Source organism: Sapajus apella, unplaced genomic scaffold, assembly GCF_009761245.1.
Source record: "Sapajus apella isolate SASKATOON/1434 unplaced genomic scaffold, GSC_monkey_1.0 scaffold46, whole genome shotgun sequence".
In the NCBI taxonomy this organism is placed as follows: domain Eukaryota; kingdom Metazoa; phylum Chordata; class Mammalia; order Primates; family Cebidae; genus Sapajus; species Sapajus apella.
This window is the reverse complement of record NW_022436986.1, coordinates 8,027,498-8,044,212: the sequence shown is the minus strand read 5'-3', so window position 1 is coordinate 8,044,212 and position 16,715 is coordinate 8,027,498. Positions and strand designations below refer to the sequence as shown.

General features: G+C 36.9%; 1 protein-coding gene across 1 annotated transcript in view; it reads left to right on the top strand.

The window, feature by feature from the left end:
• The window catches only part of GRIN3A (glutamate ionotropic receptor NMDA type subunit 3A), a 164,952-nt gene that overhangs the window by 48,959 nt on the left and 99,278 nt on the right, over positions 1-16,715 (top strand). The window contains exon 2 of the mRNA XM_032240229.1: positions 8,681-9,285. Within this exon, the coding sequence (XP_032096120.1) occupies positions 8,681-9,285 (605 nt within the window). The remainder of the gene's footprint in view (positions 1-8,680; positions 9,286-16,715) is intronic.

The following is a 16,715-nucleotide window of genomic DNA, read 5'->3' as shown; positions in this document are numbered from 1 at the left end:
AAATTTATAAGGTAAATTTTCACTGCACAAAAGAGGAAAATGGTTTTCACAAGGTCTCCCATACATAATTGGTAAATCAAAGAAATTCAAATGAAGATGTAAGTGACTCCAAATAAAGCCACTTCCTTCTAGACAGGCCTAAAAATTGCAGTGACTTTCTGAAGTTCTGACCAAGGTTTTGGACTTCATTGCTTACTAATAGTCTTTCTTTATGTCAAATGTCCACATTTCTAATGATTACCTGTTCTTGGATCACTCTTCCCCATATTGGAAAATCTTACCTAAACAATCTGCTCTCCTAAGTCACAATATGACTAAATATCTTCTGTAGCCACATCCTTTGATCAAAGCTCTCTTATCCCCAAGCATGCTGGTGGGAGTTTTTAAGCCCCAAAAGTTGCATTTATGAGGGGCATAATTTATATGAGTGGGCTGGGAAAATAGGACCCAAATAAGGAGTGAGTCAAAGGCTTTCAAGATTACCAGGGGTTGGGTGAGGAAAACAAAGTGTAGCCATACAGAACAAAAGGCAGAAATGGGATGAAATATAGATAAATGAGTTGAGTATATCATAATTAAGTGGAATTAACATGGAAAAAAAATCCATGATTAGAAACTCACTGCAGGTAGCTTAAGTGATTATCACCAATCAACCTGCTATGCCCTGATGCTCCTTTCTGTAAATCACCCTGGGGCTCAGAAGGATTGGTTAGCTCAAAGAATGCAGCATGCATGCTTCTGCTATTTCTTCTGCCTGAAGACATGCAATTTTCTATACATGGCCTGGTATATAATGGACTTTAAAATAATTTGTTGAATGAATAAATAAGCTAGTTGTCTTTGAAGACAGTAGTGTCGTGCATGCCAACACTTTCTTCTAATTGTGTCTACTCTATTTTAAGAAGTGGGCTCTGTTCCAGATCACCAAACCTCTTAGCCTTTCCAACACTACTGCAGTGAATCAGACCATACGTCGCCATCACCAGCAATATTACATCAACTGCACCATGCAGTGATAAATCCTGCCTTCTGAAGCATTTATTATATTTTACTACACTGTTGTATATTCTTTAATATATCGGCCACTCAAAAACCCTGAGGGCTATGTGCTAAGATCTTTTTTGACATCCCCATACGTGATGTTTGAAAATAGTATAGATTATAGTTTTGACCATGAATTTCCATAGAATCGAAATGAAAACTTTAGGTGAGTGTTTCCAAACTTGCTTACTCTACGAAACACAAAGCTGATCTCGTTAATTATGCAGCTATCATTCTTTTCTCAAGTGTTGTTCATGAAGAAATACAAGTTTCGTCATTTCACAAGAATTGCTACGCATGGGAGAATGAGTGAAGAAAACAACTGGGAAGCCATATGCACTTTGGGCAGCAGGCTGGAGCCCCTCCCTGACTCCCATGGCTCAGTGGCACAGGGAACATCACTCTAACTCATGCCTCAGACATCTTAAAAGTGGCTTTTTTCCATGGACCTTTAGGATTACTTGCAAATAATCAGAAATTATTAAATCTATAAATGTCAAGGATCTATTTCACATTGCTCTTATCAAGTAGAGGGAATAGTATAGAATAATGGTTAAAAACACAGGCTTTTGAGTCCAACAAATTGGAGTTTTGAATTTAGGCTCTATTTTTATTTATTTATTTATTCATTCATTCATTCATTCATGAGACAGAGTCTTACTCTGTCTCCCAGGCTGGAGTGCAGTGGCGTGATCTAGGCTCACTGCAACCTCCCCTCTGGACTCAAGAGATTCTTGTGCCTCAGTCTCCTGACTAACTGGGATTACAGGCATGCGCCACCACTCCGTTTTTTTTTTTGGTTTTGTTTTGTTTTTTTAGTAGAGACAGGATTTCATTATGTTAAACAGGCTGGTCTCGAACTCCTGACCTCAGGTGATCCGACACCTCGGTCTCCCAAAGCGCTGGAATGAAAGGCATGAGCCACCATGCCTGGCCCAGGCTCTATTTCTTAGTAGCTGTGCCACCTTGGGAAAATTACTCACTTTTTCTGAACCTTGATTTTGTAGTCTATTGCAGTCACCTCATGAGGCCATTGTAAGGATGAAATAAAACAATACGCATAATGCACTAGGGACATCCGTAGGTATTAGCTTTTCATTTGTATAATTATTATTAAATTATAATTTCTGGGCAGGGACTACACCTTATGCTTGCCTGTGTCCTTAATGTAACCATAAAAACGGTTAATTTATTTAAAAGCCTGGACTTCTAAAGGAATAATCTTTAATTTTCAGAAGAAAAAATCTTCCAAATAATATAGGTCAAGTCAGATGTGAGACGATGAGAAACAGAAAACCTCCTGCAGCCTCTTTGGCTGAGAAGTGATAGCTGTGTGGAAAGCCTGTTCTGAGCCTCTCAAATGTATTTAGTCATCAGCCGACTGATGAAAGGAAGGAAATTTCATCTCTCGTAAAAGTAGTGGAAATATTATGCTCACTTGAGGTTTCTAGGCTTTGACCTAGCTCATCTGATTCCCCTTACCCTGGAAAGAGTTGAGAGAATTGCATTTTTTCTCTTCTCTTAAACCCAGCCCCATCACCTTTTTCTGTCAGGGAATCTCTCAGAGCTCACTGGCAAACTCTTTACTGCAGGCAATCCTGTTTTTAAAACTCTTACTGATCCAGAAAATAGCAGAATCTGTGCTCTCTGAGAGAACAAAGATTGATGACAGATCTCCAGGAGTTGGCACCAAGAATTCCTTAACTTGCCTACAGAGTGGCACTGGAGCTTGTTACCAAAGAAAGAAGAGTTGGGAGCGTGGGGAGAACTCTACTGGGAACATAGCATCTCCCAAATAAATAGCCTCTCCCAACACCATACAGAGCACTTCTGTTTTCCTGCTAAGAAGTTGGTGTAATTTATGTTTGTAAAAGATATCTCTTGCTGAGACCATTGTATGAAAATTAGACAAGAGAAAGGAGAAGGAGCAAACACAAAGAAAAACATTGTATTGCAGTCAGTCACTTCCAACAGGAACTAAACTCTATAAGCCAATTGCAACAGCTATTATTTATGGGCCCTCACTCTGAGCCAAGCACTTTCCATGCATTCTTACATTCTCACATTTAATTCTCAGATTAATCCATAAGGTAGGAAGTAGCACTGTCCTCATCTTACAGATGAGGGAGATATGACTCAGAGATGCTAAATGACTTACAGAAGGCCACATAGTGCATAAATCATGGAGAGAGAACTTAAGCATAGGCTGACCTGACTGCCAAGTCCTAACCACTATACTGCTTCTCAAAAGAGGACAGAAAAGTCCAACTGCAGAAGAAGATAGCGGCCTCACCAGCAAGGAGAACTTGGAATTTAAGGACACTGTAGACTAACAATGGAGAATCACACAAGGAATACAGAAGCAGGTGGTAGCTCCAACCAGTTATCTGGGACTAGGAAGACAGCACCCAGTCAAAGAATGGATGGTCAAAATGAGACTACATTTTTAGTTAAACATGTCTACTTTTTAAAACGATTATAGGCCGGGCGCGGTGGCTCATGCCTATAATCCCAGCACTTTGGGTGGCCGAGGTGGGCAGATCACGAGGTCAAGAGATTGAGACCATCCTGGCCAACATGGTGAAACCCCATCTCTACAAAAAATACAAAAATTAGCTGGGCATGGTGGCACTGTAGCCCCAGTGGCTCAGGTGGCAGAGGCAGGAGAATTGCTTGAATCTGGGAGGCGGAGGTTGCAGTGAGCCGAGATCGCACCTACACTCTAGCCTGGTGACTGGCGACGAAAAAAGGCTGTGTCTCAAAAATTTTTTAAAAAGTGTTATATATATTTATTTATATAGTAATCAATAGTTTTCAAATACATCTCATTTTTTTTCTAAAGTCCCAGTTGGAGAATGCTTGTATAGTACAAATACTCCTATCTCCCAACTCCTACAAATCATAATTACTAAATTAATATTTCCTAGTTTCTTCTCCCTCTCTTAGTTTTGCTTGATCCTATTATTTCATTCGCAGTAATTTTCATGACTTCTAGTTAAAGGAAGTGTTTATTCATCTAGTTAGTTACATATTATCTATCTCTCATCCCTGTAGAGTCAATGGGAAATGGCTTGCAGAGGTCATGTCTCACAGTAGGAGCTTAAAGTTGCTTTTCCTGATTGAATAAGTGTTCAGTAAAGGATTTTATTTCCTTATTGACCAGTAAATGTTTTATACATTTGGTGAACATTAACTCTTTGCCTACCCAATTTATTACTAATATTCTCTTGTTTTTCATGTTCCTTTATTTTTTATGATAGGTGTTTAAAACTAGAAATAAGGTGTGCTCTGATAATTTAATGTTTTCCTTTTATTATTGTAATTTCTGATACATATTTAGTTATTTGGTCTACCTTTTAATGATTTGATACTGTACTTTTAGCTCTTTAATGGTCCGGGATGTATTTTTAAGATATGATATAATGAGGAATTTGTTATTTTTCTAACTAATCTATTTTCTCAAAATTAAATCTATTTCCTTCCATATTTCTTTATGATTTTAATTTATAACATAGTAATTTCATGTATTTAACTGACGTACTTTTTTATACATTAGCATTTGCTCCATTTATTTACCTATTAGTACTCTCCTGTTTCAATTATTATTGCTTTATAAAAATTACATTTTATAACATGTTCTAATATCCTCCAAAACAAGGCCTATCATTTTCTTTTCCCAATTTTTTTTTTTACCACTCTTGCCTGATTTTTCTGTATATGGAACTTTAATATTTTACAGTCTGATCCATAGCAGTTTAAGCAATCTTCTCCCACAGCACTGAATGATTCTCTGATACATTGAACCAACTTCTTGATGACTCCTCTCTGGCTGAAGCTCTGTACTTACTTGGGATTTTATTCTGTGAGTGCGTGACAGCATGCACATTCCCCATCCATATTTCCTGCCTTTATGCTTTTGGAAATTTCAGGCTCCAAAATAATGTCTAAGCAGATTATGATGGAACAAAATCCCAAAATCAATGGAGTACAGTGGAGTGTCATCTCCACTAGAAATGAAGATTCAATTCAAAGTGTAGAAAAATTACATTTCAAAATTTTTTAAATTATGTATTTAGGTTGACTTACACAGTTTTGTATATACAATCTGTATAGCTACATTGAAGTATGTGATAATGTAAATAATATGCTATATAATAAATAGTACACTCATTTAAGGGCATGAGAATTATCAGCACTATTTAAATTCATATTTTCTCCCTCCTACCTCCCTCTTCTGAGTCTGTTTATTTTAGTGCATATAAATTGAATTTAAAGTTTCACTCTATCTGCATGGTAGAGACAGGCTTCTTGCTTCTTGAGTTGTTCTGTTTCTGGATCTCTGATTTAGAAGACAAGCAATTGGAAATTATTTTTAAAGTCTTTATATCTTCTTTCAAGTCATGAGTTTGCTCTTTTGCAAACAACAAAGCATATGTAAGATGCAGAATTTTCATTCTCAATTTGACTCAACAGATCTTGTTTAATTTTTGTCCTGGCTTTTGCCAAAAATTTTACTGTCAGGCTTGAATTTTAGTGTTGTAAGTTTTCATAATCTTTGTGTATATGCATGTATGTGTGCACACGTGTATCCATGCACGCATGTGTGTGCCTTTTTCCTCATATGGGGAGAAATTGGAAAACACTGCAACTGAGGCTGCCACATAAATAATATATTATTAGATGTTTCTAAATTATCATTTAATAAAATTTTTTGAAGAAATATGTCTCAAATCTGTGTAAGGATTAACTTCAACATCTGGAATTTCTCAGCAGAGTTGTAGGGTGAGTGTGATTATATGAATTATTATCCATTGTGAGGGTCTTCATTTCACTCCCATGTCTATCTCTCATGCCAATTGCATTTGTCTCTCTGTCTGATACTAAATGCTCAATGTAATTAGCTAATTCAACTTCCTGTTTAGCAAGAAAGCAACAATTTCATCCCTGCCTCTTCAGCCATACTATTGATTTTTAAATCTGTTCTATGGGTGATTCGGAGGTTATGGTGCAGGAGAATGATATGGTCATATTTGTGTTTTAGGAAGAAAACTGGCAACAGATTAGGGAGCTGAAGCCAAGAAAACAGTTGGGAAGAATTTGTTCTTGCCAGCTAAAGGCAGAGCTTGTCTTCCATTGCTTTTTGCTTCTAGAAGAGAGTTAAGACAGAGGAGGAAATAAAAAGGAAGAAGGAAAGGAAGAAAGCTAAAAGAGGAGGGCAGAAAAAAAAACACGGGAGCAATTTATATAAATCAAAAGGAGGCGTGGGGAAATGAAGATTCCATTTCTCTGACCTCAAGATCCTGCTGGCAGCTCAAGCCTGGACACCAGGAGCTACCTACTGGATCCTGTCTCCTGGTTTTTAAGACATTTCTCTCTTTTGCCTCTCACATCTGGAAACCTTCTCTCTTTTGCCTCTCACATCTGGTCTTGTCACTAAATCCTTGTTAATTTCATTTCATTTTATTCTATTCTATTCTATTTTTGAGACAGAGTCTCAATCTGTTGCCCAGGCTGGAGTGCAGTGGCACAATTTCAGCTCACTGCAACCTCTGCCTCCAGGTTCAAGGAATTTCCAGCTAAATTTTGTATTTTTAGTAGAGATAGCGTTTCACCATGTCGGCCAGTCTAGTCTCAAACTCCTGACCTCAAGTGATCCCGCCTCAGCCTCCCAAAGTGCTAGGAGTACAGGCACAAGCCACCACGTCTGGCCAATCTTTTTTAATTTTAAAAAGACCATTTTTCATTACCCTCCCTACCATGAACAGCAGCAGAACACTTAGCACGTAATCAAGATCCTGGGGGGCTTTTAATTTCCCATCCCTGTTAAATGCTTCCCAGTAACGATTTTTCCAAAACTCTGTTTCTATCATTTCAAGCCTTGCTCAAAAGCTTAATTTGGAAGGACAAAAGTCAAAGCCTCAGAATAAATTTTAAGAATAAATTTTTAAGACTCCATCCAATCTACCATCATGAGTACCTATGGTCAGTTTTCCTCATGTAAACCTCGGTGGAATCCTCGCCTTTTATTCTACACATATCAAAGTCCTTTAAATCCTTCAAAGAGTTAAAGTGCAGCATAAATTCTATTTCCTGTTACACATTTTTGGTAGGCATGTAACCGGATTTGGGGGTGCCAGGGAGGCACAGCTCCCCAGAGAGAATGTTGTAGGTTCTTGGTCTCCCAAGCTCTCAAGAATGAGAGAGGGGAAAACAGCAGGTGCGCAGTATGCTCGTAAATACCGACCCAAAAAGTGTTGCAGAAAAGTGATTTATTTAGGTAGAGAAAGAAAAAAAAATGAGAAGTGAGAAAACTTCCACGAAGAGTGTGTGGAAGGGGATCCAAACATGGATCCCCAATGGTCATCCAAACATGACCCCTGGCCAATGAAAGGAGTTCCTTAGAACTTCCGCTGCAGTGATTGACTTTTGACCCTTTCCTGCATGTGCAAAAATTAAAACAGAGACTTTAAATCTCCTGGATGGAGAGGCATGGGAGGGGGGCATGGCACTGGGAAGTTCTTGCCCTTAAACCTACGCCCCCTTGTCGACCCGGAAAGAGAACACATTCCCTCAGGTAGGGACAGACCATACTTCTTTGTTTCATACAAGGGCTTGACATTTTACTGAGAAAGCCTTCCTTATTTCTCAATGCATAGTATTGAATGTTTAGTAAGCTCTTAAAAACAATCTAATAGTTCCCAAAAGAAATATAGTTAGTTCAACTACACCAATATTTATTGTGCCCCTATCGTATATAAGACATTGTGCTAAACATTGTCAGGATGTCGGTATTCAAGGATAAATGTATCAGATGTTTGCTCTTGAGAACAAAAATTAACAAATGTATTCATTGGAAGACTATTTCCACTTCAATTATATGATTAATAATTTGTGACTTCTCAAAAAGATTCTCTTCTTCCATGAAGTCTGTAAATTCCACAAGTAGACAAAATTGTGATAGACGTTACATAAGTGTGTTTAATGGCACAGATTTCACTCATCACAGCAAGAATCCGGGTTCAGAAGATACAGAAAAGTAATGAAGCCTTTAACATTGCACTATACATTTAGTCTTGATGTATATATTGCTAATTATTCTGTATTTATTAGAAGTGCCTTCCTCAAGGGGATAGAAGTTTAGGAAACTGTGATGCATCCATCTTTCATATCATTCTTATTAAAACACCTGCACTGTACTAAGATTTCTCTACCATTAATTTTAAAAGGAAGCAAAAGTAATTTCTTCTCATTATTGCATATGAGAGGAAAGTTTAACAAATGAGGTCTTAATAGCAATACTAAGAAATGGGAAACCATAAAAGAGACTGCCTATAAGGCAGTAGACAAGCTTGACAAAAATCCTCAACCAAATGTATGCTTATGTTACCTCTGATATTAAGACCAAGAACCATCTGCCCTCTGGTACTCTTAGCAAAAATTATTAAGAAATCAGTTGTAAGGAATCAATAGTTCCATTAGACAGGAAGCATAGTTTGCCAAAGTATGGGAATTTTATCCCAGAGGTATGTGAATATCACAGTGAAATGAAAGGATTAAGCCTCATAAGAAAGCAAAAGTATCCTGTTATAGTTTTTGGCCAATGCTTTCTAATTCTTCTTTTTCATATCTTTAAATACAGAATCCCCTTCACCTACAGCTGAGTTTAGAAAATTCATTAAGTTCTGATGCTGATGTCACTGTCTCAATCCTGACCATGAACAACTGGTACAATTTTAGCTTGTTGCTGTGCCAGGAAGACTGGAACATCACTGACTTCCTCCTCATTACCCAGAATAATTCCAAGTTCCACCTTGGTTCTATCATCAACATCACAGCTAACCTCCCCTCTACAGAGGACCTCTTGAGCTTCCTACAGACCCAGCTTGAGAGTATCAAGAACAGTACACCCACGGTGGTGATGTTTGGCTGCGACATGGAAAGTATCCGGCGGATTTTCGAAATTACAACCCAGTTTGGGGTAATGCCCCCCGAACTTCGTTGGGTGCTGGGAGATTCCCAGAATGTGGAGGAACTGAGGACAGAGGGTCTTCCCTTAGGTCTCATTGCTCATGGAAAAACAACACAGTCTGTCTTTGAGTACTACGTACAAGACGCTATGGAGCTGGTTGCAAGAGCTGTAGCCACAGCCACCATGATCCAGCCAGAACTTGCTCTCATTCCCAGCACGATGAACTGCATGGAGGTGGAAACTACAAATCTCACTTCAGGACAATATTTATCAAGGTAGGATGCAAGGTCTGGGTTATATCCCCATTCATAGAGTGTGACAGGAAGTAAAACTCCCCTATCTGTCCCCTTTTCAGAAATATTGACTCTGAGTAGCTTTAAACTTAAATAATATTTCTTAGAGGATTTCTGGTAATAGAAGCTAGTATTTCATGATCTACTATCTATAATTTGATCTATAGACTTGTAAGTACATGGTATAGTGGAAGCACTCAATCCTGCTTTTAAACCTTGGTTTAACTTCTTACTAGCTACTGCATTCTTGGAAAGTTATTCAAAAGCTCCAAGCCTCAGTTTTCTAACTAGCAAAATAGAATAATGAATAGCTTGGTATAGTGTAACAAATATAACATGAAATTATATATAAAAAGGACCTAATACCATGCTTAGCTCATAGGAGATGCAAAATAAATGTTTCTTTTCCTGTCCACTCTTTTCCATATTAAAAAATTTAAACAAATTTCTCTAAATCTAAATAAAGAAAAAAATTAGTCAAGGAAGAAATGGACTTTTCTCTCTCCTCCATGGCCTTCAGGCTTAAGGCAGCATAGAATAGCAAAGGCAAAGACTCCTGAAGCTTGTGAAACTTGAAGTTTGGCTCTGCCACTTACTTACTACTTGAGTGACTACATCAAGTAACTTAACTTCTCTGAGCCTTAATTCCCTGTGTTCTATCTACATTCATTTATGAAAAATGGATATAACAGTAGATCTTCCTACCCTTAGAATCACTGTGATTGGTGAGAGATACATAGATAGATAGATAGATAGATAGTAGACAAACAGGATGGATTAATAGAACTAAGAGTGTCGTAAGAGTATAATACATATATATTTGTATAATATTATTTGTTTATACATTTGTAATTATATTTGTCTATTTTTAAATTAAATACATTTCTGCTTCAGTCCTTCAATATTATTCAGAAACTAGAATAAAAATGTCCATTTAAAATAGAGAATAATATGTCATATGGAAATGGTTTTGGTGATCCCCAGTAAAAGGGGAATATCCTTAAAGGATATTTCATAAGGGCTTAGATGTTATTCTAAAAAAAAGAACACCTACTATTAGAGTCAGAAGATTATTATTATTTCTTCAAAGACGAAGGTTTCTTTGTAGACTAGGCCTTGTTTTTAGGCTGTCCTGGAACAGTGGCATCTAACTATGTTGAGGACTACAAGGCAACCTCATAGCATCTTACTTTAAAAAAGGCATGATAAAAGGTCAAGAAGTGTGAAGAATTGTACATTTAATTATATATATATATATATATATATACACACATACATATACACATATATATGTGTATATATATAATTAAATGTACAATTAAATATGTATGTGTATATATATATAATTAAATGTACTATATATATATAATATATAATATATGTATATAGTGTGTATATATATATATATATATATATAAATTGAGTACCTACTATGTACAAGGCAATATGCCAAATGCCATATGTAAGGGAAAAGTGAAAGACTGAGCACAACCAGAAAATGCCTTAAAGAATGTTAATAAAATAAAATTACTCAAATATATTTATTACAAATCTATTAATAAAATTAGATGTTCTATCATCATCTGAACTTTCCATTTTTCCCGTATATTTTAATTTCCATAAGATTAAAATCCATGCATATTTTATTTTATAGCCACTCTCCAGATATAATCTATTTGCGTGCTAGCATATAATTAAGGTTCAGAATTTTATCTAAGACAAGAAACATTCTCCTTTACAACAAACATACAAGCAAAGCTTTGATTTGTAATTTCAAAAAGTCATTGTTTTGGAAGGATGGTAATAAACAGCAGCCAGGAAAAACCACTTACGAAAACTACCTTGAGATGCTTAGCATCTTTCTGTCTCATGTAAAATGGAGAGTGCAAGAAAAATGATTCTGTTTGGATCCTAAAAATGCTTAGAAACTATAGAGGGGAATATTTGTTGACTTAAGTTATATATACTTTAGGGTCTCATTTACCAAGATCAAACTGATCTTTCTGGCTCCTCAAGATTTAATTTATACTAAAATTATGTTCTTCCTCCCACAAGGATCCCACGGCATTTTGTATGTAAAATTATACAATGGTACTTGGTCCATTCTGTTATCATTATGTGTCTATGTGTCGGATTGCTGAGCTAGAATATAAATTCTATTAAGTGGAGATGTTGTTATTCATCCTTGTCCAATGCCTAGCATATAGTAGGCTCTTAATAGATATTTATTGAAATTGACATAGAAAGAAGGAGAGGTAACTTTCTGTTATATTTACATCCTACATCATCTGTTGCTATAGATGAAAATGAGTGGTTGGTAGACATTGTCTAAATTAAATAAGTACTTATTTAAATTTACATAGATATTTACTGGATGATTTCTGTTTGGTTTTCTTTCTCACTCACTTGCTCACTCTCACTATTGCGTGCTCTCTCTCTCTCTCGTACTCTTTCTCTCTCTCTCTCTCTCTCTCTCCCCCTCCCTCCCTCCTTATGGTGGCATGTAAGAGTAGTTATTTACTCACAAACTTTGAAAGCTGTAAAAGAAGATTTTTAGGTTTGAAGCCCAGCAGTAATTTACAACGGGTCAGTTACAATATTTTCATCATGATGAATGTGTTTGAGAAATGAACCCAAAGAACTTCAGGAAGTATGCCTATGACTTTTTAAACTCCTGGGGGATACAGGCAAAGAGAGAGTTTGAAAAGTGTTCAGGAACGAATCAAGGGAAATGAGCAAAAGCCGGCAAGGAGCCTTTATAATGAATAACTGAAAAGCTGCCTTAAGCCATAAAACATCTGTGGATTTTCCATCATCTTTATTTATTTTGTTTAATACAGTCTTTTAGAAAGTTAGTTATTCTCAGTCCATAAGTCACATCTGCATATAGTAATTTTCTTAATTGTTCTTAAATTTTGTAAGGCTGACCCCACTTCTTCACTGCGTAATCAAAGTCGGGAGGATAATGAGCCATGGATAGTGAATGTCAGAGTTATGCAAGTTTTCATTTCTTACACAGTCATTTTCAGTTTGGGCTGACAGAACTGTTAACATCTTAAAATGTTAATGAAATCACCAAAAACATGGCATTTTCAGCTCGGCTTTTAGAGGAGAAAAGTCATTTCTCATGGCAGACTACATACACATAATTACAGGTATTAGAGATTTCATTCTTCGTAGGTCCCCACATGCCAGAGCAAATGTCCATCATAACTAAATGTAGACAAAACATTCAGGGATCAAGTTCATGGCATAATCTTCAACAATATACTCACAAGTTGTTTTTTTTAAATGTTAATTACTTGGAGCAGCTATTAGTGGAATAATATTTTGAGAATACCTTTAGAAGTGTCTATGAATGGATGTTTTTGCCCAGCCAATGACCATGTGTTGAACTAGGGTGAGGTAGACAAAATGAAGACTTGAATCCTGACCTCTGGGAGCTCACAGTCTAGTGCATGAGGTCAAAATGTAAGTAAATGGTTATAAAACAATGGGATGTGTATTTATAAGAATATATTCAGCTCTACAGAGGGAAACAATTAATTAACTCTTCTCAGAGATTTGGTGATGAGGGGGAAAAAGCTGGAATTAGATCCTGTAAATGAATAAGGGTTTTCAGGTTTGTAACAAATTCACAGAGAAAATGGCATATAGAAATTCACCAAGACCTGAAAGATAAATTTAGCACGGTTGGAGCATTAATTGCATATTTCAAGATGATTCTGAAAAAGTAGTCAATCTGATAACATACCACACAGAGATTTTATGCCAAGCTAAGACATTTGCATTTTATAACCAGAGTGGATGTCAGCTGAATGGCAGAACATTAGCCATCACATATTTATAAAAAATCATAATCCTATAACAAATTAACCAAATGAAGTAACACAGTATAACAGCCTTGCAAGGAATTTTTTTTAAACATTAAGATATAAACATTGCTTTTATTTCTCAAAATTGGTTTCAGCCTTGCCCACATTTATTCCCTTGCTGCATTCCGAACATTGGACTCTGGGGAAAGTGAATAGGAGTTTGAGAATTTACCTGCTGTTCCCAGGATTATGATTTGCCCATGCTTGCCTAAAGGCCCTAAGTGCTAATAAATTCATTGTTCCTGCAGAGAACGCTCCATGCATTGGTCATAATCTAGACAAGGGCATTTATCTTTTCTTTAAGAATTCTAAGACAAGGACACTGACAGACACCTTGTTCCTCTTGGCCTGAGAAGTCCCTGACCCTTTGGCTAATTAGTCATAGTCCTGACAGTTTATTCTAGCTTCTAATTGGACTGTAGAATTCTGACTTTCTTCTTTGAACAGCTTCTGCAGTTCTGTTCTGTATCCCGTGAGAATTGAATCAAGTAGGCAGTGATCAATTCATTCCTTTGTTCACATATATTTGTTGAAATTTACTAACATGAGGTCAAGTCCTTGTCTGGAGACACAAGGAATAGAAGACAGGAGGCTGTGCTGTCAGGAAGCTAGCAACGTTCTTCTGTTCTTCCATCAGGAGAAGACATACTCATCTAACTGTTCATAGCTGTATCCATTTTCCTTAACCTGGTTATTTGGTTATTATTCTTCATTGGGATAACACCCTTGATACCGGTAATTATACTCTGCTGATGCTGGCGTTTCTAGCCCTCCCTCCTCAGTTGACCCTGAATTATGATTCAATGCACTAGAGGCTCTTTTCCCTCCAAACTATGTTTATCTTTAAGTTTATATGGTCAAGCAATATCAGTATTCACTGGCCTTTTATTAAGAGTAAATGTTTTAATTACTGATTCTGCATGTATTATTAAGAGCCTATTATGTGCCAGGTATTGTGAAGAATTAGAAAATCTTCAAAAAAAATGAATCAAACAAATGTCCATTCAGAAAACCCAACATGTAAATTGATAATCATCACAATTCATTCCTGAACATTAGCAAAGTTCCAGAAGAACTTGAGGCTGCATGCTATGATTCTAATTTTGGAGATTCCTGTCCACTGTCACCATAACTTGGTGGCACTGTGACCATGTTAAAATTATTTAACTGACATAAACTTTAATTTCCTTAACTATAAGGATATCTATCTCAAAAGTTAAGTAGTATACCTAAGGTCATTCAGATAGTACTTTGTAGAGGAAGATTTAAAGTAGTTTATCTAAATCCACAATCCAAGCTCTTTCAGAATTAGTATAAGCCTTCCTTAACTGGGACACTATTACTTTTGAATTTATATTCTTTCAACCCAAAGCTATATAAATCAGGAGGCGCGATTATTCATATATAAGCATTCTTGTCCTAAGGACCTCTACCAAGACAAACTGGTTAACCCATATATTTCAACATGTATTTAAAAGAAATGCAGTTGCATTGAACATGGAAGCCAGGGGTTGGAGGCTGCTTAACACACTAGCTCCCTGGAGGCCCAAGAAGAACGCACGGCTTGTGGCTGATCCAGTATATCCAACTGTTACTCCTAGGTTAACTTTCTCTGCTAGAGCTACCAAGGTGTTGATACTTCTAGTAAACACATGTTTTGGTTCATGAATCTCAGGAATCAACATTTAAGGTCTGTATGTTCAGATGTTTTCAATAGGAATCCTTGTCAGTGGAATCTGGCTGAAATCCTTTGAAATTGCCTCTCCCTCCAGGTCACTTAAGTCATGCCAAGAGATGAGTCTAAAACTTTTCCTAAGTCATGGGGAGGGCCTCACATAAGGGACACTGGAAAATGTGTATTCCCTCAAGACCCTAGTTTGATGAATACAGCTCAAATTTACTTAATCTAGGATTCAGCAGATCTTAAATTGTGGAATGTTTCCCAATTAGGAGAGCCTCCAAGCTTTTATTTGCTTTAGAAGAAATTGTTGGCTTTTTCACTTTGTGTGTATCTACTATAAAATCTGGAGATCTGCCAAAATGTATGAAACTGTACAGAGTAATTCTGAAGCTGTTCTGATTTTCAGATTTATCTCTCAAGATCACTTCAATCTGCATAACCTATAACCCTTAGGATAGACGTTTGACTGGTAAATAATGCATAATGTCTTATTGCCAGGGCTATGCCAGGACAATACTTAAAGGAACATCAACACCTTGGCTAGCACTGGGGCCAGGTCCAAAGAGCCAGAATAAATCGAGTTGGGATATTACACAATGTGACCAAGAACAGTTCAAGGGCTAAGCAGAGATTATAATTGTATAGAAGAGTCAAGGTTCATACCAAAAAGCAAAAGGTAAGGACAATGATATAGGGGTATGGAATAAATCAAACTGTTAGGTGACATATCAGAGAAGCAAATACAGAGAGAAAAAAGTGCCAGCTTGCCAGTTACAACACATGCAAGCAAGAAAAAGAGATTACATGTCCATGTGTATGATTTGTTGAAGTAGCAAACCCCTCAAGCACACCAATAGTAACACAGCACAAAACATGTAGTAAACTATGACCCCCAGCCCATAGATTAGTATTTTTCTCTTCTTGATGAAAACTTCAAGAGGACAGGAGCTCTGCTTCCATCCTACAGTTTTACCTGTAAGTAATTGAATTTTGCAGATATTGACAAAACATAGACCCAAATGATTCAGATATGTGTACATAGATGTTTAATATATTACTAACTTGCTGTTGCCCATTAACTGATAGAAATCTATTTTAAAACATGAGCTATTTTAAAAGATGACATAGGGCTGGGCGCGGTGGCTCACCCCTGTAATCCCAGCACTTTGGGAGGCCGAGGTGGGAGGATCACAAGGTCAGGAGTTCGAGACCAGCCTGGCCAACACAGTGAAACCCCGTCTCTACTAAAAATAAAAATAAGTAAAAACAAAAAAAAGGAAAAGATGATATAATCAGGGATTATAGTGTACAGGGCCTTCTGTTCTAAGGAAGGAAATTTAGCAGTTTCCAAATCCCGTTAAACTCCTTCTCATCAGAGAGGTTCCCCATTGAACTAATTTCAATTTTTGATACTCTCCATTACTCAGGGGGAAAATGTCTTGAAAGTTTAATGCTTCAAACCATTTGTAAATTACAAATACAACTGTTTTCTGCCTTAGTGATCCCCATTCTTCTGCCAAAGTGATGAAGATCACTTTAGGAGGTACATGTCTGATTTGAGCAGAAGACATGTGTTTAATTGCATATACCCAAAAATATTAATGAGCAGTTACCCCAGCCAAGCACTGTGTTGTGCCTAAGAGTCAAAGATGACTCAGTGAGAGAGGTACTTAGACAAACGCTGAAACCTCTTTCAGCTTGACAGCCTGCAGTGTTATGAAGCAGAGCAGTAGGAACGGGAGAACAGCAACTCTGTGGAAGATACTGCTCTCCAAATGTGGAGTAGGTCCAAATCCATGCCTTTGAGGACGTTAGAGTCTAAAAAGATGAGATGAATAAACTGCCAAATGCTTATA